General features: G+C 45.7%; 3 protein-coding genes across 5 annotated transcripts in view; 1 reads left to right on the top strand and 2 right to left on the bottom strand.

The window, feature by feature from the left end:
• The first annotated feature begins 352 nt into the window (after positions 1-352).
• Positions 353-874, top strand: CCDC121 (coiled-coil domain containing 121). Its single transcript, XM_049784686.1, has one exon. It carries the CDS (start codon positions 353-355, stop codon positions 872-874), a length of 522 nt encoding a protein of 173 aa, XP_049640643.1.
• Positions 875-3520: 2646 nt separating this feature from the next.
• On the bottom strand, positions 3521-25041 carry ZNF512 (zinc finger protein 512). 3 transcript variants are annotated; one of them, XM_049784185.1, is made up of 14 exons: positions 24937-25014; positions 24064-24122; positions 18008-18192; positions 16808-16903; positions 16098-16181; positions 14391-14515; positions 13640-13726; positions 13249-13347; positions 12395-12562; positions 10918-11109; positions 7396-7497; positions 6174-6236; positions 4505-4603; positions 3521-4356 (listed from the first exon to the last, which is right to left on the bottom strand). In XM_049784185.1, exons 1-14 carry the CDS (start codon positions 24964-24966, stop codon positions 3856-3858), a joined length of 1890 nt encoding a protein of 629 aa, XP_049640142.1. In that variant the 5' UTR covers positions 24967-25014; the 3' UTR covers positions 3521-3855. The 3 variants fall into 3 exon arrangements, with proteins under 3 accessions (XP_049640142.1, XP_049640143.1, XP_049640145.1); XM_049784186.1 differs by lacking the exon at positions 24064-24122 and having other exon boundaries at positions 24937-25041; XM_049784188.1 differs by lacking the exon at positions 24064-24122 and having other exon boundaries at positions 18008-18189; positions 24937-25024.
• The window catches only part of C12H2orf16 (chromosome 12 C2orf16 homolog), a 39232-nt gene continuing 37711 nt past the window's right edge, over positions 24966-26486 (bottom strand). The window contains exon 17 of the mRNA XM_049784685.1: positions 24966-25042. Within this exon, the coding sequence (XP_049640642.1) occupies positions 24966-25042 (77 nt within the window). The remainder of the gene's footprint in view (positions 25043-26486) is intronic.

Here is a 26486-nt window from a genome sequence, read left to right as displayed (position 1 = left end):
AGACAATATTCTCAAATCAAAGTACCCAGCACATATCGAGAAATTTAGAGGACAGAGCATGACAGAAATTATAAAACTGAACAATGAAATCAAACAAGCTCAAATCCAACAAAAACCACTAATAAATGAAACCAGGCAGTTGTACACAGAATTAGCCCATGTCCAAGCTGAAAATAGATTCTTTCAGGAATATCTCGCCAACAAAACGGAGGAATATAAAAAACAACCCAACAATTTGTGGACCAGCTACTTAGAAAAAGTAAGGAAGATGGAAAGCAGGAAACAAATGTCATCTTCCAAACATGAGGCGGAAAATGCAAGGCTTAAGTCAGAGCTCTTGGAAAAGGAAAAGATGCAGTACAATTTGAAGAGGCAGTTGAAGGAAATGAAGGCCATTTCCATGTTGAAGGAGAAACAGGAGAAGAAGCTACTAGCATTAAAGGAAGAGAAGGAGAAAATCCCAGCTGAGACACTTGCAAAAATACAGGAAATCCTTATTCCATTCCTCCAGGAAAAAGTATCACTGGAGGAACAACTGAGGGAGCCAAACATAAAACAGTATGGAAAGCATAAGCTTCTCAGGAAGACCCAAGGCCTGGAGTCCGTTGCTTGGCTCTGTTGTCTAGAGTTCTCCCAGGGTATCTGCAAGAATAACCTGGAGGTGCAGAAGGAACTGTTGCAGCTCACACAGAAGTATGTCGAGTTGGAAGCTGTTCAAAAACAGCTGAAGACACAGAAGCGTCAACTGCAGCAGAAACAGTGGTATCTGGAAAGCTTGGTCCAGGGGAGGAAACATCTTCAAAGACAGCATACTCAGTGCCCAAAAGAACAGCAGGGTCCAGGGGCCTTGAGCCCTTCTCAAGGCACCAAATAAAGGATTAATCTAAACTAATCATAGAATAGCACTGATTACATAGGAACTAAAGCAAGTGTTCTTGGGTACTGCTTAAGCCTGGTTAGGAAGACTTAGGAATTGCTTAATGCTTTGGTAAAATATCCACCATAGTGTCTGAATATGAAGCATCTGCTGCCTCCCTAAACAATACTGCCAGATATTTATAACCAGCTCCCCTTAACTGGAGTTTTCTTTCATGTGTCCCCTAAGTATAGCAGTCTGTTCCAAGAACTTTGAGCTAACCTAATACCATTTCCCAAACATCCTTACACTACCTGAGAAAACTTGGGACTGAAAGGAAAACAGCGTATAGTAATTTCATGGAGCAGTTACTGTTAAGAGAAAACTCCGCAAAGCCTCACATTCTGCCCAAGCCAACACCCAGTATTGGTCCATCTTCACTGATGGGCCAACTTGGCACACAAAGCAAAGTTCCCAATGCACAAAATGTGTTTCAAAGTCTCTAGTGCACAAAACAAGTACTTGACATTCTGTAATCTCTCTAGCCCTCCAATAGCTTTTGTTCGTTTTGGTTTGGACCACACCTGCCAAGGTACAGGGCGCTCTGAGGTTCCACTCAGAGGTACTCTGGGAACCGTATGCTAGGATTTGAACCAGGGTTGGTAATCTTATATAGGTTTGTTTTTTTTTTTGGGGGGGGGGGGTAATTTGGGCCACATCCAGTGACACTTGGGGTCACTTCTGGTTATGTGCTCAGAAATTGCTCTTGGCTTAGGGGACCATATGGGATGTTCGGGGATCAAATGGCAGTCTGTCCTAGGCTAGCACTTTCAGATGTCTTACCACTCTGCACCACCACTCGGTCTCGTTAGGTAATTTTAATAGTATTTTATCACCAAAATATAATCCAAAAAATATATATATATAATCCTATTTATTTTTTTTTTGTTTTTTTTTGTTTTTTTTTTTTTTTTGGGCCACACCCGTTTGACACTCAGGGGTTACTCCTGGCTATGTGCTCAGAAATCGCCCCTGGCTTGGGGGGACCATATGGGACGCCGGGGGATCGAACTGTGGTCCTTCCTTGGCTAGCGCTTGCAAGGCAGACACCTTACCTCCAGCGCCACCTACCCGGCCCCTATAATCCTATTTATTCATCCATCTTAATTATCCCAATGTTGGTTGTTACTCATTTTGTTTTGATTTAGGGCCACACCCAGTGGTGCTTAGGGATCTCTCCTAGCAGGGCTTGGGGGACCATAAGGGGTGCTGGGGATCAAAACTGGATGGCTACAGCAAGACAAGCAAGGGCCTTGCAGTACTATCACTCCAGCCCATAATTTTTTTTTTTTAAGAATTTATGTCTTAGAGTAATTTGCTAATTCCTCACCTGAAGAAGGAAAAAAGAAGTATCCGCAAGAGCCTAGTGAGACTGGGCAAGTTTTCTATACTAATCCACTTCACTCCCAAACTCATTTAGCTAGCTTTCAGGAGTAAGGAACTACTAAAACTACTCTGGTGCTTAAAATTCATTTCCGTCTCAGCCACCTTCCCCAAGACACTACATCACCAAGTAGCCTAGGTGCAAGCAGGAATCAATGAACAAATGGCAACATGATTCAAAATGAGTCATTTATTTATTTCATCAGTGCCAAACATTCCCCAGTCTTATCAGAAATTGCATTTCTCCTCCCTGACAACCCTCATCTATTGAAAGGGCTTTAAGGGTGCTACTGCCAATGACAATATGGAGGGCAATCAGCCTCCTTCACTGTTTGAAAATCACCTATTCTGGCAGTAACCAAGTCAGATTTCCCTGGTTCCTTATCTCAAGGAAGCCTTAGTCAAGATCCACATTTTAAAGCTATGCAGAGGAGCAAAATTTGAAAAGCTGGTATTTGTCCCTATCAGGTTCAGCAAAAAGGGCAAGAGCATGTAAGATGGTATTTATGGGAAAAGGGAAAAGAGATTCCAGGAACACTACTCCAGAGGCTCTAACGAAGGCTCCAGAGAAAGCCAGCTTGAAGAGAAATAGACATTACCATGTGGTTACCATGTGAACATGAGGTATAGAAAAAACATTCCTTCCCAACTCCAAATAAATTACATCTGGTATCAATCTCAGGAAAAGAGGACAGCATATATGAGGAGAGAAAGGACAACAGTAGAATTCAGAGACAAGAGGTTAGCTCACGGGAGGAATGAAGACTACGCACAGGATAGACCAAGGTCAAGTCCAGAAGAAAAGGAAAGGACACCGGGACTATTGATCCTCATGACATCTCTACACTAGGATACACCATCAAAGCACCAAGAGAAATGACATCTGGAAACTCAGGGAGCAAAAGAAGCAAAGGGTGTTGGATGGGCAGCAAGCATAGCCAATTGAGGCAGAATTTTGTGCTACTGTTCACTTTCTTCATTTTCATTTTGGGAACACAGTATTCTAAGGCCCTGGGTCTAGTCAGTTAGAGCTACTTGGGACAAAGCAAGCAGATCCCAGGAAAACCTTTTTCACCCAAAAATTTCCTTCCCTTCCATCCTAAACCCAGAGAGAGCACAAAGTACCCCCAGTTTTACTCCCCGCGAATCCTAAGTAACCTCATCCCGTGACTGACGCAATTCTAGGCTTCTAAGGTCACAGATACAAAAATGACAAGTCTGTAAGTTTTGTAAAAATTAATTTGGGATTCATTAATCACTAGAGGCTGGAGTGGCCCCTAGGTCCACGGAGCTTCCAAGCACAATGAAGAAAGGACACGACCCCACAGGACAGGAAGGGCATATAGTTGGCATTTAAGGAGGGAGTTTTCTGAGCATGAGGGAAAACGAAGAAGAGCAGGGGAACCTACACAGGACAGAGAACTGTGAGTGAAGGGTAAAGGAAGGGGTCCATAGGGGATACCTCTTAGTTCAGCCTGTGCCTCGTTGTCCCGCACAGGGCCCAATGCCAGCCAGTCTCTCAACCACCGTTGGGGATACAGTTCCTCACTGACCACCTACTTCCGCCTTCGTCTGTGATTAGTCTTTGGGGTCTTCCCTTTCTTCACCGGGGCTGGCGCCACCTCGGGCTCTGACTCCTTGGAGGAGTCTGACACTGGCGGCTCCTCGTCGCTCCTGCTCTCTTCCTTCTCTTCTTTCTCTTCATCATCTTCCTTCTCTTCTTCCTCTTCCTTGTCTTCATTCTCTTCCTTCTCTTCGTCCTCTTCCTTCTCGTCCTCTTCCTTCTCTTCGTCTTCTTCCTTCTCTTCATCCTCTTCCTTCTCTTCGTTCTCTTCTTCCTCTTCCTTCTCTTCATTCTCCTCTTCTTCCTCCTCAAGGTGCCGATTTACCTCAGCCTTGGGAAGCCCCAGGCTACGCCGCTGCCGCCTCAGAGACCGTCGGGCCCGGCCACGGCGGTGCTGCCGCCGTCGCTTCTTCTCGTTCTCCTGCTGCCGCTGCTTTATCTTCATCAGCTTTTCAAAGCTTTTGGTGGTTCTTGGGTTTACAATAAACCAGTCCTGCAGAGGGAACAGAGAAACATCGAAGCACCATGAAAACAGGAATCAGGACAGAACTGGCAGGAAAAATGGGTAGAATCAGACATGAGCACAGCCAGGTGTGAGCTCCCCCCAAAAAGAAATGCATCTTGGGAAAGCAGAACCCTACCTCAGCGTGGACAGAGTTGATGTGATACTTGACTCCGCTCTCTGAGGCAAACTCTTTCTGACACAGAAGACACCGGTATTTCCCAGCCACAAAGTTTCCCTGTTCCCAAAATAAGAGAATTCTGGGTAAATTTTGGAACACCTACTTGGACCACATGTAGGGGACTGTCAGACAAACGAGGGATTCTACTTTAGCAAAGGGAAGGAAATGAAACTCCAAACAGCAGTATGTTTTGGGAACAGCTTGGGCAAACCATCCTAGCTATAAACTATAGTCTCCCACTATTCAAATCATCCTGCCATTCTCAAAAAGACCTGAAGCTGTTCCACACTCATCCTCTGATGTCAGCTTGTTATAACTAGTTTTGCAACACTTCACTTCTGGGTTTATTTGGGGGAAGGAGATATGCTTAATTTCTGGTTCTGGTCCAGGCTACTGTGTGGTGCTCAGGAGTCAGCCCAGCCCCATGAGCTATCTGTCCGGCCCCCAATTCCAAATTGATCTTTGTGGGGAGCAACCAGAGTCAAATTCTCCCCACAACCACTGCTGCAGAGTGTTTTGGGAATTCAGAGTCCAAAATGCTAAACTACCAAGATCTTCAGTGCAGGTCTGCAGTGAACACCTACAATACTCTGCCTAAATGGAAACTCTCGCCTCCTGAGGCTCCTATCTCTGTGGAGCTCATGCTTTGGGAGCAGATTCTCCTGAAGGATATTGAGAAAGGGGCAAAAATTCCCATGGCTGGTGGATTGGAGGGCACCTAAGTCAAAGTGGTAAAGACTCAGTTGAGGTGACCTGCGGAGACCCATCTCTCACGAGCACATATATAGTTCTAAAACACTTAGTAGCTAGCTCTTCATGACACTAAGCCCAGAAAAATCTAGTCTGAGGTTTAAAGACAGAGACCACAGCAATAGTACAAGATGTAGGGTGCTTGCCTCACACATGGCTAACCTGGGTTCAATCCCTAGCATTTCGAATGGTCCCCTAATCCGTATCAGGAGCAATCCTTGAGTACAGAGCCAGGACTAAGCCCTGAGCATTGGCAGGTGTTGCCCCAAAACAAAACAAAACAGAAAAAGGTTTTAAGGCCAGTAAGATGTAGCAGAGCTCAGTTTAGAGACCTAAGTAGGTGGAAGTTAAATCCTGGACTGAATTTCAAACTAAAAGGAATTATATCCAAATTTATCTTATTGAAATGACTTAAGTTTGGGCTGGCCTTTTCTACATCTTATTTGAGATCAGACCTGGTGGTTCAGGAACCAGGAACCCAATTTGGGGCTTCTGTATGCAAACCCACTCTACTTCCGAATCAATCATCTTGCTGGCCTCCGTGTTTGAACTGAGCAAGTTTAGCAACTTAAACTTGGCTTCGGCAACCCTGAGCCCTGGGACATAAAAAACTACCGAAGGGCCAGAGAAATGGCTCTCCAGGCTGAGTACATGCTCTGCATTGCAGGAGGCCTGGTTTCAACTCCCCCCCCCCCCCCAACAGACTCCAAGCATGGAGCCGGGAGTGATCCCCAAGGACCACAAAGTCTGGGCCCAAAATGAAAATTCAAGCAAGACTCTTCAGCCAAGGGCAAACAAAACTACTCTTTTCACTAAAATTCTCTTCTATGTCAGACTATTTCAGAGGTCACACTAAGATAGTTGAGGAATTACATACCAATGTACAAGTGCCCAGATGCGCTTTAAGGCCAGACACGCTGCTGTAGACCGCCTCACAGCCCTGGGGAAAAAGAAAGAAAGAACGTCAAGACCGCCCCAAACTGCATCCCCCCCCCACCCCCCAACCAAGCTGCTCATTCACGGATCATGTCTACATCCGCAGAAAGACAGCCCATAGAAGCACCACAAATGCAACAGAGCAAGAATTTACAAGTGAGGTACAGAAGATGGAAAAGCATGGGAAAGTAAATGATGGGGAAAGGTTAATTGATAAAACTTAAAGTTCCTTCCATGGAACTTTTTATGTCATTTAAGAGAAAACACAAAAATGTAGGTTACATTTTCCTTTACTTTTTTGGGGGGGGCTGGTGGTGGCAGGGATCAAACATTGGATGGACGGACGGACGGACTGACACACACACACACACACATACACACACATACACACACACACACACACTCCCTACATATTAAATGATTTGTTTTTGTTTTGAATTTTTTATTTGCTTCTGTAGTGCAAAAGTAACATCCATTTCTTGTACCTCCCAAGTTCTGTATATAAGAATAAATATGGCAATACATTCCCTGCAACTCTAGAAATAGCCTGTTATCTACCGATCTCCCAAATCTCATTAGGTCCTGTGATACCTTTGATCTGGACAATGCCATGGAAATAAGGCTACAAACTGCTACGGTCAGAAGAGTTCTGAAGCTTGAGTTTTCAATTCATGGGATGATCTTTGAAACATAAGTCACCATGTTTCCTGCTAATAACCCAATTAGCCCATTCAGCAAGTGAAAATGAAGATCCCAGCTGAATGCACTCTGAAAATAATCTCAGTGATGCTCAGCACAGAACTGCCCTCTGAGCCGGGAGAACTGCTGATCTACGGAACTGTAAACAAATCAAGTGACTAATGTTGTCAAACCAGCAAGATTCATAAGGCTGGAGCCCTAGTACAGCAGGTACTAGTACAGCCTAGTACAGTAGGCTTGCCTTGTATATGGCTGACCCAAGTTCAATCCCCAGCACCACATATGGTCCCTCAAGCATCTCCAGGAGTGATCTGAGCAGAGCAAGGAATAAGCCCCAAGCATCACTAGTTGTGTCCTCACCCTGAACCTCCCCCCTAAAAGATTCAGGTGTTTTGTCATGAAGGAACAAAGAAAAACACAGCAGATACTGAGATTTACTGAGCAGATGAATTATAAAGACCCACCTGGTTGGGACACTGAATGTGATGGTACTTCTTGATCTCTGCCTTCCACTTAAGGAGAACTTCCTGGCTGAAGGTAGGTAGCCCAGGGCGTGTATATTTTAACTATAAGACAAGAAACACATTCTTGGAGGAATCCAACTTTCAATTAAAGTGACCCAAAAATTTCACACCCAAGTTTTAGGTATATAGTTCCAGCAATCCACTATAGCTTCACTCCCAGACTACTATATATAAAGCCCATTAAACTTCCTGATGACTAATAACGGTCTAGTCATTTTTTTAGTTTGACACTCCTAGCCAGTCCCAACGACTCAGTCTATTCTCGAAACAGATGTAAATCAAAATCAAGCTGTGAGGTATTATGGATACACCGGCCACAAAGCTGAAACCTGACAAAGCCAAGTCACCATCCTGCCAATGCCACACCAGCTGCACCCATCATCCACAATCACTTCACCAATGGGCCAGCCTTACTACTCCACTACAGCTCTCTGCAGAAAAACTGAACTGACCAAAACTCCAAACATGGTAGTATTTGGGTTCGCATCAGGACTTTTTAGAAATGAGTGTAGGCACCCTCCTCCCACCTTCTTGGACTTCCTTAGAACTGGCAGCTGAAAACACGAGCCACAAAAGGCATATATCAGCCCTAATGCATGGAATTCAAGGACCACGCAGCTCCATAGGCAGCTGCATGACAACTCCAAAATTGTGATACTGTCATCCCAGTAGGAACACACCAATTTAGATGCCAACACATAATTGAAGCCAACTCAAGTTCAGAAATAAAACTAACAGGTCAACTAGAAAACCTTCTGACAGTAACTATGACCTCATTACAAGAAACAATTTTCACAAATTTTCTTCTTGCAATACTCATTTTCCTTTATTAATAATTTTGCTATCACTTACCTGGAAACAAGTGTATTATGATTAACTATATAATGATGGACTTTAAATAATTTACGTATTTAAAAAGTTTGACTTTCAGCAGAGATCTTCAAAGACCTTCAAATTATTTCATCAATTCTAAAAATAGAAAAGCTAGAGGGGCTGGAGCAATAGCACGGTGGTAGTGTTTGCCTTGCACATGGCCAACCTGGAACAGACCCCAGTTCGATTCCCTGTATCCCATATTGTCCCCAGAGCCTGCCAGGGGCGACTTCTGAGTGCAGAGCCAGGAGTAACCCGAGAGCCACCGGGTGTGACCCAAAAATGAACCCCCCCCCTCAAAAAAACTAGAGAGCCTTATATATTTAACAGATAGTTTACAGGAATAAGGGACACAGTATATGCTTATTAAATGTATTCTAAGTGTACGTATTACACACAAAGAACACACAGAGCCAATGGAAATAGAGAAAGGAAATGGCCAGGTTTTGTTAATGGTACTTTCTCTGGGTGGTAGTATTCTGAGTCATCATGATGTTTTTTTCCTTCTACTTATCTATATTTCTCATTATTAATCATGGTTTTGCTTCTGACTCAACTATTTGAAGTCTGAAATTTCTAGGACTGGCGCATGCCTCAAGAGTTCATGTGAGGGCCCGGAGAGATAGCACAGCGGTGTTTGCCTTGCAAGCAGCTGATCCAGGACCAAAGGTGGTTGGTTCGAATTCCGGTGTCCCATATGGTCCCCCGTGCCTGCCAGGAGCGATTTCTGAGCAGACAGCCAGGAGTAACCCCTGAGCACCGCCGGATGTGACCCAAAAGCCAAAAAAAAAAAAAGAGTTCATGTGAGGGGACCAGAACAGTGGCACAAGTGGTAGCGTGTTTGCCTTGTTCACAGCCAACACAGGATGGACCCTGGTTCGAATCAGCATCCCCTATGGTCCAGTCCTCAAACTATGGCCCGAGGGCTACATATTATATTTGTATCTGTTTTGTTTCTTCATTGCAAAATAAGATATATGCAGTGTGCATAAGAATTCGTTCATAAGTTTTGTTTTTACTATAATCAGACCCTCCAATGGTCTGAGGGACAGTGAACTGGCCCCCTGTTTAAAAAGTTTGAGGACCCTTGGTCCAGAGGCTGCCAGCAGCGACTTCTGAGTGCAGAGGCAGGAGTAACCCGAGCGCTGACGGGTATGACTCAGAAATCAAAATAAGAGTTCATGTGAGGCCCTGGGGTCGGTCCTGAGCACTGCAACAATGAAATTCTGAACCAAAAATTCAGGTTTTCAGGGCCGGAGAGATAGCATGGAGGTAAAGCGTTTGCCTTTCATGCAGAAGGTCAGTGGTTGGAATCCCGACATCCCATATGTTCCCCTGTGCCTGCCAGGGGTGATTTCTGAGCCTAGGGTCAGCTGCATACAAGGCAAATGTCGCAAATTCCCTACCCTGAATGTGCTATCATTCTGGCCCCTTGGTTGAATATTCTTAATAATTCTTTTGAAATGTTTAAATTTTAACACTTTATTCCTAATCTACCCAACTTTTCTCTGCATTTTTATTGAAATTTGAACATTTTTTATTAAAATTCTTTTTAATCATACGTTTCTTTGCTTTGTTCTGTTGTGGTGACCAGGTGTTACACCTACTTGGTGGTGATGCTTCCTGAATACGCCACAGTGCTAGGGACTTCCCAGTCATGCTGGTAGTGTTCAGATGAAACCATATATCTTTATTTTTGATTTGGGGTCACACCCAGCTATGCCCAGGGATCACTCTTGGCCGAGCTTAGTGAACCATATGTATTACACAGGATCAGAGGGGTCAATCACCTGTAAATAAGCATTTTATGCCCTCTCCTATCTTTTCAGCCCATGAAAACCTAAATTTTGGGGTTTTTTTTTGTTTTGTTTTGTTTTTTTGTTTTTGTTTTTGGGTCACACCCAGCAGTGCTCAGGGGTTACTCCTGGCTCTGTGCTCAGAAATTGCTCCTGGCAGGCTCAGGGAACATTTTGGGATGCCTGAGCTCTGCACTCAGAAATCATTCCTAGTGTGCTAAAGGGACTATATGCGATGCCAGGTCAAATCCATGCTGGCTGCGTTCAAGGTTAAGCGCACTATGGCTCTAGCCCCAAGTAGTTGAGATCTTAGAAACAATAACTCCACTTATTCAGAATAATTCTACCTTAAATTATTTTATATACATGCTTTATTGTTTTTGGCCACACCCAAACCCCAGATCAGCCACATGCTACCACCTACCCACTGTGTCCCAGTACTGATGATTTTACACAAGCCATTATTTGGGATAAGGGGGGATGGAGAGTTACAAAAACAAACTGCAAACACTCACCAAAATTAAATATCCATGACTTTTTAGCAAAGCAGAAGCACAGTGAACAAAACACAAAGCAAAGGATATCAGATGAGAATTTGGGGTCCCTTTGTGTGTAGTCCAAAATTCAGAGGCCCCCCTCGAGAGAAACTTCTAGAACTGTCTCTCTTCGAATCCCAAGAGTGAAGCTGCACCAGATGTATGCCATCCCCAAGGACAACAGAGCAAATATTGCTTATCCCATTCTCTGTATGCAGAGAGCACCGTATCAGACAGAAGAGCTCAAAGAGTAATACCTTCCGATCATCCGGCACGAGATCCCGAAGCACCTTCCTCTTTGGCCATTCCTTGGCCAGCTCAGCAGAGGCCAATTCTTGCAGGTGAAACTCCGCTATTTTGGCAGAGCGCCTCTGAACTCGGCCCCCACTCTTTGACTCCAGGCTCATCTCCTGTAAGCACTCTGACTGCTCTGAATTTACGTAGAAAATCTGCAAGAATGAGACAGGAAAAATACAGGCCTGAGACAGATTCTACCAGAGCCCATGAGACAAAACTGTCCTTCCTGCTCCAATATGAAGAGTCATTTACTAGCATATCAGAACATAAAGCTCTTATATGAATGTACATAATTTACATACATAACAACATAATAATTTACTGGTTTAAATAAAAAGAGGGCCGGAGCAATAGCAGAGCAGGTAGCACATTTGCCTTGAATGTAGCCGACTCAAGTTCTATCCCCAGCATCCCATCTAGTCCCCCAAGTCTGCCAGGAGTAATTTTTGAATGCAGAATCAGAGTAACCCGAGCACCGCGCAGTGTGATCCAAAAACAACGAAAAAAATAGGAGCTTCTAAATAGCAGGAGGAAATATGTCCTATTCTAATACATAAAAGTGAGTAAGTGTTTAGACATATAGTGGGGTTGGAGAGAGAGTACAGCTGGTGGGGTGCTTGCCTTGTATATAGCTGGTCCAGGTTCAATCTCTAGTACGCAAGCACTACCAGGAGTAATTCCTGAGTAAGTACTGACAGGTAGGAGTAACCCCTGAGCATTGCCAAGTGTGGCCCTCAAGAGAAAAATTTTTTAAAAAGTTAGGACATATCCATATGCAAAAATATTATCAATTCCCACCTCTTAGATATAAACAAAAATAAACCCCAAAATAGGTGGTAGTTCTTAAAATATTAAAATACAAAATGAGGGACCAGAAAGGTAGTATAGTGGTAGGGCGTTTGCCTTGCATGCGGCCAGCCAGAGAGGGACCCAGGTCAATTCTCAGCATCCCGTATGGTCCCCCAGCCTGCTAGGGGTGATTTCTGAGTGCAAAGCCAGCAGTCACCCCTGAGCATCACTGGGTGTGGCCCAAAACCAACTGATTTATCAATAAAGTTTAAATAAAAAAAAAAAAATGAGCAATCCCTGAGCACAGAAACAGGATTAAGACCTATATACCTCTATGTTTCTGCATGTATGTCTATAGACACATGTATGGATGTACACACACACACACACACACACACACACACACACACACACACTGAGCTGGGAATGGAGTTCAGTGTCAGACTGCTTGCCTTCCATATGTGAGGTCCCAGGTTCAATCCGTGGCTCAAAATAAAATGTCTACACATATCCAAAAACATGAGTCTACGTATGTGTGTGATACATATACCCCCAAAAAGCTTCTTAGATTTAAAGAGGTTACAAATGAGGAGCCCTGAAGATGTAGCGCTGACCCCTACACAGGGCTGGGAAGTGATCGGTACTCACAGGCCCGTGCTCTGACCTCAGGTGATACGTAAGTCCCGCTTTGGATCGATATGGCTTCCCGCAATGATGACAGGTCAGGGTCAGCTTCTCCAGCTCGGCAGCCTCTTTGCCACATTTCCTGATGTGGTACAAATAGCCCATGATGCTTGTGAAGCTACTAGAGCAACTCTGAACACAGGAGAAAGATAAAGGGAGGGGTAATTGCATAAGATAATTAGGATCCTCTTTACCAATCTAAAGGCATTTTAAAGACACTTCACAAAGGGGGAAGGAGAAAGACTGATTTTTTGGATACAAGGGGGGAAATAAAATTCTCCTGAACTGGAGAGATAGTGGAGCAGGGGTTCAATAATCCAAGGCACCACAGATGGTCCCCCAGGGGCACCAGAAGTGATCCCTGAGTAAAGAGCCCAGAGTAAACTGAGAGCACAGCTAACTGAGGCTGGGAAAAAAAGGAAACAGAAAATAAAATACTCTTGATGGTTCTGGGAAAGCAACTGTAACTCTAGGGGCTGGTAGAGATGGGGTGGTGTCTGGACCACACGCAGCAGTACTTGGTGCTACACGTGGTTTGGCATAGCTCTTTCCCCAGCCACAGAAGTCACTCTCAGTCTAGAAGATGACAAAAGAACCAGAGGGCCAGGCGTTGTGTAAGGCCCTGAGTTCGACCCCAAGAACCCAACATTAAAGGTAGCCCCTGAGCACCACTGAATGTAAACGCTAGAGGCCCCCCAGCACCAACATCTGCCAGGAGTGGCCCTTAGCTTAAAAAAAAGCCACCCTCTCAAGGTCTAGAGGGGAAAAACTGACACCTGGGAATGACAAACATTGGCCCAAAGAAGCACAGCTCTCACCTCCCGAGTACACCGGAGCTTTCCCAATCTCTTGAGAACGGTTCGGAGCCTCTCCCGCTCACTGGTTTCGTCCACTTCATCTCCAGCCTTCACAGTGGGCTAGAAAGCAAGAAGCAAATGGGCAGATGATTCACGGCACAGACAAGACATAGAAAGAAATTATGTCAGAGGAGAAGCAAGGACTGGACTAGCACCTAAGCTGGTGTCCATGAAGTCTAAGTTATCTGACTCGTGGCTTGCTCCATCTTCTCCTAGACAGACAAGGAAGTGAGAGAAATGGAAACACGGGTGCTAAGGAAGCCTCTATCTCCCGGGAGCTGAAGCTGGGGGGCTAAAGATGCTAAAGACAAGTTACCGATGGATCCACCAGGTCGGACAGAGATACTCTTACCAAACTGTTATGATTTGCCATGACGTGATACTTCATCCCTGCCAGGGATCGAAGCTGCTTCCCACAGTGATGACAAGTGAGCATTTCCTACAAGGGAAATACCAGTGGGTGTCAAACAGTGCAAGAGAAACAGAATGCCACAGAGTCTGACCCACATGCTCTTCTCTCAGTTGCCTTTATTTCCTTGACTCAAACACAGAGCACCTCAAAAACCCGCAATTCAATCCTTAAGGGCAAAGACAAAGGCAACTTTTGTTTTCGAATTAAATACTACTATTTACTCAAGCCAATTCGTGACAAGTTATTGATTTCTTACCTACTCAAAGACTACACCAAGGGGTTAATTTCACCACCATTTTATAAGTGAGGAAACCAAAGTTTCACACCAAAAAATAGTAAATGATAGCGAAAGGGGGCAGAGGGGAGATTAAAACTACAAAGCCTGGGGCTGGAACAATAGCACAGTGGTTGAGCATGTGTTGCATGCAGCCAACCTGGGTTTGATTCCCGGCATCCACTATGGTCTCCAGAGCCTGCCAGGAGTGATTTCTGAGCCCAGAGTCAGGAAACCCCTGAGCACCGCCCAATGTGGGCCCCCCCCCCAAAAAAAATTCAAAGCCTGTCTGCATGGAGTCACCAGCAGCATATGAGCAGACATCGTCCCTTTTCCAGAGTCATCAGCAACCCAAAACAGAATTCAAGTTTGGACAAAGATCACGACAATGACATGCAGCTTGGTGAAAGAGCTAACCTGTTTGCAGTTTTCCATATGTTTCTTTAAGCCCTCTATGGTCTTCCTCTCTACTGTCTGGCAGGTAGGACAGGAGACACTGCCTTTACCCATGATTTCTAAGTACCACTGCTCCTCCAAACTGCCTACAGAGAGAAAGGAACACTTTGTGATCTGATTATTCTCTACAAACAAGGCAGCATCTTGGGACTGTAGGTACACGGTCGTAAGATGGTTTTTGCCCTTTCTGATAATGTAGAGACTCTTACTCTTTTAACTTTTAGAAATACTTTCTTCAGACCATGAGGAGCTTCTGAAACTCCAACTTAGCCCCATGATAAAAACCATCTAAGAGGGACCAGAGGAATAATAGAGGAATAAGGTTCTCTGGCCTTTATTCCAGCTCAATCCCTGGTACCCGATCTGGTTCCCTGAACATCCCAGGATAGTGATCCCTGAGCAGAGTCAAAAGTAACAAGTGAGTTAAGCTGGGTATGAAGTCCAATCTATAGTCACACACACATTCTCATTTTCATTCATTCACTCATTCTCTCTCCCTCTCTATAATAACAACAAAAGGCATAAAATAAAAAATCAGGGGCTGGAGTGATAGCACAGCAGTAGGGTGTTTGCCTTGCACATGGCCGATCCAAGATGGACCTTGGTTCGATCCCCAGCGTCCCATATGGTCCCCTAAGCCAGGAGCATTTTCTGAGCAGTCAGAAGTAAACCCTGCATATCACAGGGTGTGGCCCCCCCCAAAAAAAACCCTCTAAAACCCAACTGCTTAAAGAAATGAGCAATATTCCTCCAGTTTAAGATACAACTAGTAACTAGAAACATTAATTTCCTAATAATTCTGCCTTTATTAACCTTATTTATAAACAAGTAAACTAAAGTTTACGAAAGTTATGTCAATTGAGACAGGTTAGAAAATTTTAAAAAGCCAGAATTTGGTGGGATGGCTTTTTTCTGGGGGGGGGGGGGGAAGGGCAGAGATTTAGGGGTTTTTTTGGTTGCTATTGGTGGTGGTGGTAGTGGTGGTTTTGGAATACAACAGTAAGCTCAGGGGTTGCTCCTGTGTTCAGGAATTAATCCTGGTGATGCTCAGGAGACTATCTGGTATGCTGGGGGGATCAAGCCCGGGTTGGCAACATGGAGGGCAAACATCATACCCACTGTACCAGTGCTCTAGCTCCGAATAACCAGATTTTGAACCCACATCTGTCTAATCTCCCAATCCATACTCTTTTTTTTTTTTTTTTGGTTTTTTTTTTTTTTTTTTTTGGTTTTTGGGCCACACCCGGCGATGCTCAGGGGTTACTCCTGGCTGTCTGCTCAGAAATCACTCCTGGCAGGCACGGGGGACCATATGGGACACCGGGATTTGAACCAACCACCTTTGGTCCTGGATCGGGTGCTTGCAAGGCAAACGCCGCTGTGCTATCTCTCCGGGCCCCCAATCCATACTCTTAATCACAGCGTCTTTAAAAGAAATTTTGGGGGGTCAGGAACATAACAAGGCAGATGAAGTACTTGCCTGGTACAAACCCAAATCTGACTCAATCTCTCAACACTCCATACCCAATCCTCACTAAAAGTGATCCCTGTGTGCGGATCCAGAGACACTGCTGGGTGTGGCCCCAAAACAAAACATTTCGCCAATTCATTCCTGGGCAACGAAAACACAAAAAAAGGGCCCCCAGGAAGCTCCCAAAGCGACTATACCTGCGGCATAAACCGGCGGCTCCTTCCGAATACGTCGAGTCTGAGATTTGAGATTAGGCTGAGTTTTAGGCCGTTGCTTCCTCCCTAATGTAAGACAAAAAAGTGAAGATCAACATAATTCTTTCTTCTGCGAACCCCTAAAACCAAACCTCTCTTTGCTCCTCCTCTCACTCAACATCAATTTTCTCCAGTTCTTTGGCCCCTGCAGGCCAGGGACAGCCTGTGCCCAGCATATTGGATCTAACCAAGGCAATGGCCACTCCTACACCCTCAGCCCCATCCAGTCTGCACTCGGTAGTTGAAGGCCAATGCCCAGGGTCCCTTTCCTGCATTCAATGGACTCTTTTTTTTTTTTTTTTTTTTTTGGTTTTTGGGTCACACCAGGCAGTGCTCAGGGGTTATTCCTGGCTCCAGGCTCAGAAATTGCTCCTGGCAGGCACGGGGGACCATATGGGACGCCGGGATTCGAACCAATGACCTCCTGCATGAAAGGCAAACGCCCTACCTCCATGCTATCTCTCCGGCCCCTCAATGGACTCTTTTAAGTCACACAAAGGGGTAAGAAAAGCAGAAGTTGGAAAACTTTCAAGGGGCTCCAGAGTGCTACATCTCCAGACATGCTGCAGAGCCAAATCCAAGGTCCTTTCATCTCCCGAGAATCAAGTCCACAGACTCCTGGGAAAAGATGGCAACGACACTTCCTCCCTTACCATAGAGCTTGTGCTTCTTTTGAGGAAACTCTCCATAGTCTTCATCTTCTTCCTGCTGGGCTTTTCGTTTTCCTTTGGGCGATACTTCTTCTGACCCTGAAGTCACACAAGAATTCCACTGTGGCCTGACAGGACATCAGGGTCTGCCTTCCAAACACCACTCAAAAGGCCATTAAAGGAGTGTTTCCCAACGCACACAGGCCTCACAGAACTGACAGAGGCCCTTTAGAGAAACTGAGACAACTTTTCACTAACGACTCAACCTCCCCCTTCTCGTTCTCAATTATTGTCTATTGTAAAGGACCCCATTGTTCACTAAAAATAACTGATGCTTTCAGGCCGTGCCTGTTTGGTCATGATTAGAGGCTAACACACAAGAATTATCCAGATAATGGATCATTCTAGATGCTCAAGAATATGACCACCAGAGTAGACCTATACTAACTCTCACAGCAGTCCTGAACCCCTAAGAATAAGAGAAATTCAAATCAATCAGAAGAAAGGATAACAAAATAATAATAATTCTGGATAACCAGAATACCTAAAAGGACAAAATCAGCGAATTGTATTCCATAAAGTTCACAAAGCCAATAGTATTGAGATCAGCTACCAATTTAAATTTTAACTTGGGGCCAGAGCAATAGTTCAGTGGGTAGTTTCCCTTGATGCAACCAACCCGCATTCAATAACCCAGCATCCCAATATGGTCCCCCGGCCCATCAACAGTGATTCCTGAGTGCAGAGCCAGAAGTAAACCCCTGAACACTACTGTGTGTGGCTCCCACCCCAAAAAGCTTTACTTTGACTTGTAGGGCTGTTAACTCTTAAGTAAAAAAAATCTGTGTTCTCTCTTGAACAAATCATCTGACTGCCTCCTCACATCTAAGTATATTTTAATAAAAACTATTTTACTTCATTGGGGGGGGAATTTTTTTAACCTTGAAAGGCTGGATAGGACAGCCACTGCCTTGCATGAGGCTGGACCAGTGCAATTCCTGACACTACATGATTCCCCAAGCACAGCCATGAATTACCCAATTCAAGAGCCAGGAATAGCCCCTGAGCACCAATAAGTATAGCCCCCAACCTCCCACTCAAGAAATCTTCCTGGAAAAGGACAAAAAAGAAAAAAGAAACCCACTACCTCCAAATCTAACTACAGCTACGATGATGTGTCTGGAGTATGGTATTAACTGATACCTTCGAGGTCAGACGCAGCAGCTGGCTTGAGTTTCCGCATCTTCAGGCTGTTGTTAGGTTTCTGAAGAGTCGCTGGAAAATCACCCACTGGGTCAAACGAAGAGGCAGACGATGAGGCGCTTAGGGAGTCTTCATGAGGGACAGTATACTGGAAACTATTATCCTTTATAGGGCAGCAAACTCTGCTACGAATGGAAAAAAAGATATACACCACAAAGGAGTTGGGAATAAAGCTCCCACTAACTGTATGTACGGTGTGTTGCAAATGCAAAAATTAACAGGCAGAGTTTAGATTGGACTTTCCTCTGAGCACATTTGCAATGGCTGATCTAACACAGCACGTACAACTGACTTATTAAACTTCACAGCAATGAGCAAGAATCAAACTTCCATACCAACCGTCACTTGGGAGCCTACATAAGCAGTTCTTAGATGTACCAAAATAGTCGAAGCTACGGGGAATTTCTGACACTTCAGAAGAGCCCAAGGTGCCGGGGAGATAGTAGTGGATAAGGCACTTGCCTAGCATGCAGCTACCCAGTTCGATCCCCACCATCGGATGTGCCTTAAACACTGTCAAGGGTGTTCCCTGAGCATCACTGGGTCTGGCCCACAAAGAAAACAAAACAGAAGATCCCTGGAATCTTTAACCATATATGTACAGCTCTAAATATTTTGATGAACAGTGGTTAAGGAAAATCCTCCCCCAAGGGCTCGAGGAATTGATTGTACAGAGGTGAAAGGTACTCACAGCCAACCCAGGTTCCTCCCCCAGCACTGCATAGGCTCTCAGAGCATCACCAGGAATGAAATCTGAGCAGAACTGCCGTGTGTGGGAGGGAGAGAAGTGGGGGGGAGAGGTAGGAGAGAGGGTAAGGGAAAAGGAGGGGGAGGGGCTAGGTCTGGTATAGAAATGGACCAACTTCTCAAATCAAAAACCAATTAGCAGGGACCGGAGCAACAGCACTGTGGGTGGGGCATTTGCCTTGCATTCGGCTGACCTGGTCTGATCCCTGGTATCTAATATGGTCAAGTGACGGAGTGATTTCTGAGCACAGAGCCAGGAGTAACCCCTAAGTGCCATCAGGTGTGGCCCCAAAACAAACAAAACAAGTTAGAATCTTGAAACGTAGTATGCCACAGACCAACAGTCCTCAAAGTATAGGCCAACGTCATCCAGGACACACCTGGATGTTCTAGCTAAACACCTGTAATTGAGGATCCCAGGGAAGTAAACCTTACTCAAAAGCCATCCACAAGCCACTTCTGGGGGAAAAATTCCAACCACCCTTTATTTTAGGTGGGGAAGGAATATTTATAATGTCTCTCAGCCAATCAGCATAGGAGAAAAACAGGACCCAATCAGAATAGGAGGGAGGCCGTGTAAGTGCTCAGTTTAAAGGAAAAACAGGATGTTAGCTGAGTCTAGGAAGAAAAACAGGATGTGTGCTTTGCTAGGCTGTGTGTGACGCTGCTACAACACCTGTGCGAGGCCAGCTTTATTTTCATGGGGGTCAGGTCACTCTGGTTGGGAAAATTTTCCCTTGAGGGAAATGAAAGAGTTGGCAACTTGAAGGGTGGAGTGGGAGAAACAGAGAGAAAGGAGATTAGAAGGGAGGAGGAGGAAGGGGAAAGGAGGAGGAGGAAGAGGAGGTCTGTCAAAAGCAGGCAGGGGGATGACAACTAGGGACATAGGTGGCAAGAATTGTGCATTGGAGAAGTGTTGGGCACTGTATGACTGAGTCTCATTTATAAACTTTGTAACCGTGCATCTCACAGTGATTGAAGAATTTAATTTTTAAAAATAGAATTGGCTGCTTCTTGCATTAATACAGACAGAAAATGAAGCTGCTGGGACGAAGGTTTTTACAGCAGAGGTGCAAACTGGTAGGCTCAAATACTTTGGGGGTACACCAAGTGATACATTTACTATCAAATACTGCCACACACATCTTGACTTTGATAATCAGTTATTTTCTCTCGTTATTTTAGTCCCGTCAGAACACAAGGATCTCTTGAGCAAAGACACTCCTCTGAGTCAAAGGTGCAGAACAAACATCCCACAAGTAAGTAAATACATGAATTGTTTGGGCTACAATCCCACCATTTAATTATAAAAAGTGCTCAAAGATGGGAGCCAGGTAGTTTGATCCCCAGCACCCATGGGAGTAGCTCTGAAGTACCACCAGATGTGGAAGTACCAAAAAAGTGGAAGAAAACAAAATCCTGGGCCTGGGGGCTGGAACGACAGCGCAGAGGGCAGGGCCTTTGCTTTGCAGGCGACTGACCCGGCTGGGTTCGAGGCCCAGCATCCCACAGCCTGCCACAAGTAACCCAAGCACAGCTGGGTATGACTCAAAAACCAAAACCAAAACCAAACAAAACAAAAATCCCAGACTAGGAGAGATAGCATGGAGTATAGCATTTGACTTGCATGCAGAAGGACGGTGATTCGAATCCTAACATCCCAAGCCTGCCAGGAGCGATTTCTGAGCGTAGGAGCCAGGAGTAACCCCTGAGCGCTGCCAGGTGTGACCCAAAAACAAAAACAAACAAACAAAAAAAAAAGACTAGAGGCACAACTCAACAGGCTGGTACTTTGCATGCAAGAAGCCCAGCTTTGATATTTAAGACACAGCACCGGGGCCGGGAAGGTGGCGCTAGAGGTAAGGTGTCTGCCTTACAAACGCTAGCCAAGGAAGGGACCGCGGTTTGGTTTTTGGGTCACACCCGGTAAGCTCAGGGGTTACTCCTGGCTATGAGCTCAGAAGTTGCTCCTGGCTTCTTGGGGGACCATATGGGACGCCGGGGGATCGAACTGTGGTCCGTCCAAGGCTAGCGCAGGCAAGGCAGGCACCTTACCTCTTGCGCCACCGCCCGGCCCAGGAGTGATTTCTTGAGTCTAGAGCCAGGAGTGACCCAAAAACCAAAAAAAAAAAAAATAGACCTAAGTCCAACCACATCAATAACTGAATATTTATAATTTAAACTTTGGTTAGAAGTCAAGAGATCAACGTTGGGGAAAGCAATACTTTTGTTCTTTTTTTTAATTAAATTTATTTTAGGGGCCAGAGCGATAGCACACTGGAGGGTCATTTGTCTCGAAGGCAGCTAACCCAGGATGAACGAACCTCAGTTAGATTCCCCCAGTGTCCCATATGGTCCCCCAAGTCAGGAGCAATTTCTGAGCACATAGCCAGGAGTAACCCCGGATCATCACCAGGTGAAAAATTAGACAGCATAACAAGCACCTGGCCGACCCCAGCATCCCATGGACCATGGTCCCGAGCTCTCCAATGATTCTGGAGTTCAGAGGCAGGAGCAACTCATGAGCATCACCAAGAGTGATTTACAAGAAGCAGAATTCCAGGTTATCACACAAAAACCGGCAAGTCAAAAATAAATGTGAAAGCATGTGCTTTGAAAAGCAGGCCCAGATCTGATCCCCAAGCAGTGCCGTCAGAACAAAAAAAAAAGAAAGTCAATTATATAATTGTTAACAACATACAGCTAGAAATGACTTTACAGAACTGAGAGACAGCACAGAAGAGAGTCGACCCCCCCCCCCACCCCAACTGGTCCCCAGAGCACCACCAGAAGTCATTCCTAGTATATAGCCTGGAGGAGCATCTCCAATGTGGTCCAAAAACAATCCAACAAATAACTTGTATAAGCAATACCTTTTACAGAAATATTAAAAAACTAAGTATGGGGGGGAATATCTAGCAATGAAAATGATAGCACACTGGGATAAAAGGAAAGGAAATTTAAATAAACATATAATGTGATTGTAAAGCAGAAATCTCAAAATTGTTAAAATGTCAGATTTACACAAAACAATCTATAGATTCAATATTATGCCAGTCAATAACTCCAGCTTTCATAGGGACTGACACAGTGAATAATTTGCCTTGAATGCCGCAGACCCAGCTTAAATCCCAGCCATCCCATATGATCCCCAGCACAGCAGGGAATAATTCCCAATCGAAGAGCCAGAAGTAATCCCTGAGCATCACCAAGTATGACTCAAAAACAAGCAAACAAACAAAAAAATGGAAAAAGCACTTCATTCCCATGCATCCTAACTGCAGTGCTTTATTTTGTGATTTTTATGGCATTTTCTTTCTTCTCACTACACTATCATAATTCCTAAACAATTTTATATAAAAAAAAAGGATTAAAATTTTTCAAAAGGGGCCGGAGAGAATAGCATGCCTTGCATGCAGAAGGATGGTGGTTCGAATCCCGGCATCCCATATGGTCCCCCATGCCTGCCAGGGGCGATTTCTGAGCATAGAGCCAGGAGTAAGCCCTGAGCACTGCCAGGTGTGATCCAAAAACAAACAAAAGAAAATTTTTTTCAATAGATTTGTACATTAACATTAACATCTTTCCTGTAGGAGATGAAGCCCAGTAGGCAAGTACTTACTTTACATGAAAAGCCCAGGATTTGACACCATTTCCATGCCCCCCTAAAAAACACTCACAGCTTTATTGCATTAGCCCCAACTGATTAACCCAAATGTCTATTAAAATAGATAACTAAACCACTGTACATTCATAATGAAATTCAATTCAGCAACCTTTTCCATTTAAAATCAGTAAGTGAAAAATGTAAAAAGAGAATATATGACTTGATTCTATTGATCTAAAACCCTACAACACGTGTATATACTATGGGGCAACAACTGAAAATTGGTTAGCGGGGTCTTGGGGAAAGTAAAGGGAAAAAAGGAGGAAAATGTAAAGGGCTGAAGTTATAGTTTCAAGTCCATAAATATTTGTTTATACTGAAGTCACATGTCAAAGCTATTCACATATTCTTTAAATATGGATAGTTTCAATGTTAAGTATGAAAACGATTTTGCAGGGGCTAATTTAGTTCAGCGGGAGTTCATTTGCATACACATAATCAACCAAATTTGATTTCCAGCATCCTGTAAGGTCCTGCAAGTACCACCAGATGTGACTACTGAGTTCAGAACCAAAAGTAGCCCCTGAGCATCACCAGGTGTGGCCCGAAATCCAAAATTAATAACTGTCCATTTTCTCTCGCTTCACCTGTTACTTCTCTAAGGGGCTGGTAGAATACCCTCTTCCTTGAAACTAACTCTATCCCTCCTGGTCATTCAAGTCTTGTTTAGGAGCTTCTATTCCTATCCCATACTCCCCTTGACCAAATACTATACTCGAATTCTCTCTTTATAAATGTTTGAGAACTGGGGCCAGAACAGTGGCACAGGGGGTAAGGCATTTGCCTTGCTCGTGCTAGCCTAGGAAAGACCGTGGTTTGATCCCCCAGCGTCCCTTATGGTCCCCCAAGTCAGGAGCAATTTCTAAGCGCATAGCCAGGAGTAATACCTGAGCGTCACCTGGTGTGGCCCAAAACCCAAAAATAAATTTAAAAAATGTTTGATAACTGTATTGTTGATCAACTTGTCTCCCTTCCCTTTAAGGTAGCTAGTTCTGTATTTCCTCCACCCACACACAATCTATAACTGACTTCAAGGCTGGCACAATACACATTATCTGGATGAATGAATTCCTCCCAAAGAACATTTAGTCTCCAAGACTCTTCTTTGTTATCAATATGAAAAAGCTCAGCACATTCAGGATACAAAATAATAAACCAGTCTTGAAGTCTTGAACAAGGCCAGTAGTTCAAAATTCATAGGATTTCTTACAGCCGCTTCTAAAACCGATCCTTTCCGAGCCCCTCCGTTTGTTTATTCACGAGTATTAATGTCCTGGAATCACACCCGACCCCCTCTTCACTATGTCTCGAAATTGCATTTTATTAGCAAACTTGCCTTCCTCCTTCCTTCTCCTTTCAAGACCTGCATCCACTTGAGCTACTGGTAGGTTATTTGAACTGAAAACCTCACTATATAAATTTCAAACTGGCTTCTTAGCTGGCCCTACCAAGGGCTCAACGAGCAAGTGGGGCTGGGGGGAGGTGGATTCTGCAGCTGGCCAGCGTCTACGCGGGGGGTGGGGGAGGGCAAGCGCCGGCCAACGGTTGGTTATTCAAAAGGCCCTTGGAAAACCTCACTTACTTCTTGGCTCCCGCGATCCTTGAGCTCCTCTGCTGCTTAAGGGAAGTGGATCCCGGGGTCTAGCAAATCGTAAGTATATGAATGAGTGAATGGAGGAATGAATGGCCTGGGACCTGAGAAACACCCTGATGCCCCCTCCCCCCGAAAATATAAAACAAGAAAAGCTGAATTCCTCCATCCCATCCCTCCCTGTCTTTTAAAGGCTACTTGCTAGTGGACCCCCCCCCTTATTGCTCTAGATAGCAGAAAAAACACTTAAAGGGGAAAGGGGGACCTGCTCATAGGGGACCCCCCCTTTTGCCCTAGATGGCAGTAAAACGTTTAAAGGGGAAAAGGGGAAACCGTCCCATCTTCCTCCCCAAGTCCTGGTAACAGAGCAGAGCAGAGCCATGCGCTCCTACCCACCCCCTACTTCCCCAAGTCGAGCCCTAGGCAGGGTAGACTCTAAAGGGGAAGTGGACAATGAAGGCCAAAGGAGAGGGGATGCACTGGGGAGGGCCAAGACAAGCACTAGGGAATATTTTGGGGTGCTGGGGACCTCGTGGATCGGCCAAGTCCAGTCCTAGACAGGGTAGGCTCTCAAGGAGAGGTGGAAAATGAAGGCCAAAGGAGATGGGATGCACCGGGGAGGGCCAAAGCAAGCAGTAGGGGATATTTTGGGGTGCTGGGGACCACGTGGATCAGGCCCAGGGGGCCACCAGGCTGGGACTGGGAGCAAGGGGCCTAGCTTGGCAGGGGCCTGGAGAGGAGGAAAGGGGCTCAGGGCCCAACAAGGGACAAAAGCAAGGGGCCGCATGGGCTGCTCAAGAGCGCTCCCCGCCCACCCCGATCCCCCTCACCCTCCAGCCTCACGGCCAAAGGGGCCAAACTCACGGCGGGCACAGCCCCGAGCCGGGAAGACATCACTCCCGGAGGCTCCACGCCTCCCAGCGCACCCGAGGGATGCGGCCCAGCACACGCCACTTCCGCCCGCTCGCCACTCCCGGAAGTGGGAGTCTGACATCACTTCCGACCGCTGTTAAGAGTCTTCGCGGGCCGCCCAGGCCACGCCTCTTCCGGTCGGCGCGGCGCGGGGCATGCCGGGAGGTTTCTTTCTTATTTTTTTTTTTCTTTTCCCCCCCCCCCCCCCCCCCGCCCAGCTCCGTCCCCTCTGCCTCGCCCACAGAGATTTTGGCAGGGCAAGTGGAGTTTTTAAGTTTTGCCTTTTTAATTTATCACAGAAAAGTGAGAGGCCTCTTCCCTTCCAGCCTTTCTGCAGGCATTGTGGAGGGCACAGGAAATGGAGGAAAAGGGGATGAGGAAAAGCTGACAGGAATGTAAGGGCCACTCCGGTGAAGGCTTGAGCAGCCCATGACTTGACTCCTGAGGGGCCATTTGAGGCCAGAACAGAAATTTTTCTCTAGCGTTTAGTGTCTTTTTGTGAAACTATGCTTGGGCCTCTGTCTCGGGGGACGGTACTTGAGTGCCTTCTTCTGGGGCCTGGGGTTCCCCTCCGAGTAACTGCTTCAGGACCTCTCAGAGTGCCTGGCTGCTCTCCTCACCCGAGGACGGTGCCTCCTTTCAGGGGGCCTGTGTTCACTCTCAGAGGGGCTCAGACTGGACTTCTCAGAACGAATGGGTGCTCTCCTCACAGAAGTACGGTTCCTCCTTTCAGGGGGCCTGTGTTCACTCTCAGAGGGGCTGCTTCGGGACCTCTCTGAGTGACTGGGTGCTCTCCTCACAGAAGTACGATGCCTCCTTTCAGGGGGCCTGTGTTCACTCTCAGAGTGACTGTGAAAGGGCCTCTCAGAGAGGCTGAGTGCTCTCCTCACAGAAGTACCACGCCTCCTTTCAGGGGACCTGGGTTGGCTAGAATGGGTCCTCCTCTGGGGCCTGGGGCGGGTTTCCTTGGTAGGACTGCGGTGGCTCCTCTTAGAATTAAGAGAGGTTTTCTGCAAGGGACTGTGATGGCTCTTGTCAAAGGGTCTGTGGCGTTTCATCTCAGAGTGATGTGGATGACTTCTCTCAGATATAGATGGATGACTTGTTTTAGAGAGAGGTGGATGAGTGCTCTCAGAAAAGGGTGGATGACTTCTGTCAGATAGAGGTAGGTGACCTCTCTCTGAGAGGGGTGGATGGCTTCTGTCAGATAGACGTAGATGACTTCTCTCTGAGAGGGGTGGATGGCTTCTCTCTGAGAGGGGTGAATGGCTTCTCTCTGAGAGGAATAGATGACCTCTCTCAGAAAGGGGTGGATGACTTCTTTCAGATAGAGGTAGATGACTTCTCTCTGAGAGGGGTGGATGGCTTCTCTCTGAGAGGGGTGGATGACTTCTCTCTGAGAGGAATGGATGACCTCTCTCAGAGAGGGGTGGATGACTTCTGTCAGATAGATGTAGATGACTTCTCTCTGAGAGGGGTGGATGACTTCTCTCTGAAAGGGG

The sequence above is a fragment of the Suncus etruscus genome, chromosome 12, assembly GCF_024139225.1.
Source record: "Suncus etruscus isolate mSunEtr1 chromosome 12, mSunEtr1.pri.cur, whole genome shotgun sequence".
Classification (NCBI taxonomy): Eukaryota; Metazoa; Chordata; class Mammalia; order Eulipotyphla; family Soricidae; genus Suncus; species Suncus etruscus.
This window is presented reverse-complemented; position numbering and strand designations above follow the sequence as displayed.

Excerpts from the sequence above, each read along its gene's own strand:
- ZNF512 (XM_049784185.1), bottom strand. The coding sequence starts at position 24,966 with ATGTCTTCCCGGCTCGGGGCTGTGCCCGCC. Across the intron at positions 18,193-24,063 it reads AGGATCGCGGGAGCCAAGAA|CAGAGTTTGCTGCCCTATAA; the intron begins GTAAGTGAGGTT and ends TTCCATTCGTAG. Across the intron at positions 11,110-12,394 it reads TGAGGTCAGAGCACGGGCCT|ATTTTCTACGTAAATTCAGA; the intron begins GTGAGTACCGAT and ends TCATTCTTGCAG.
- CCDC121 (XM_049784686.1), top strand. The coding sequence starts at position 353 with ATGCAGTACAATTTGAAGAGGCAGTTGAAGGAAATGAAGGCCATTTCC.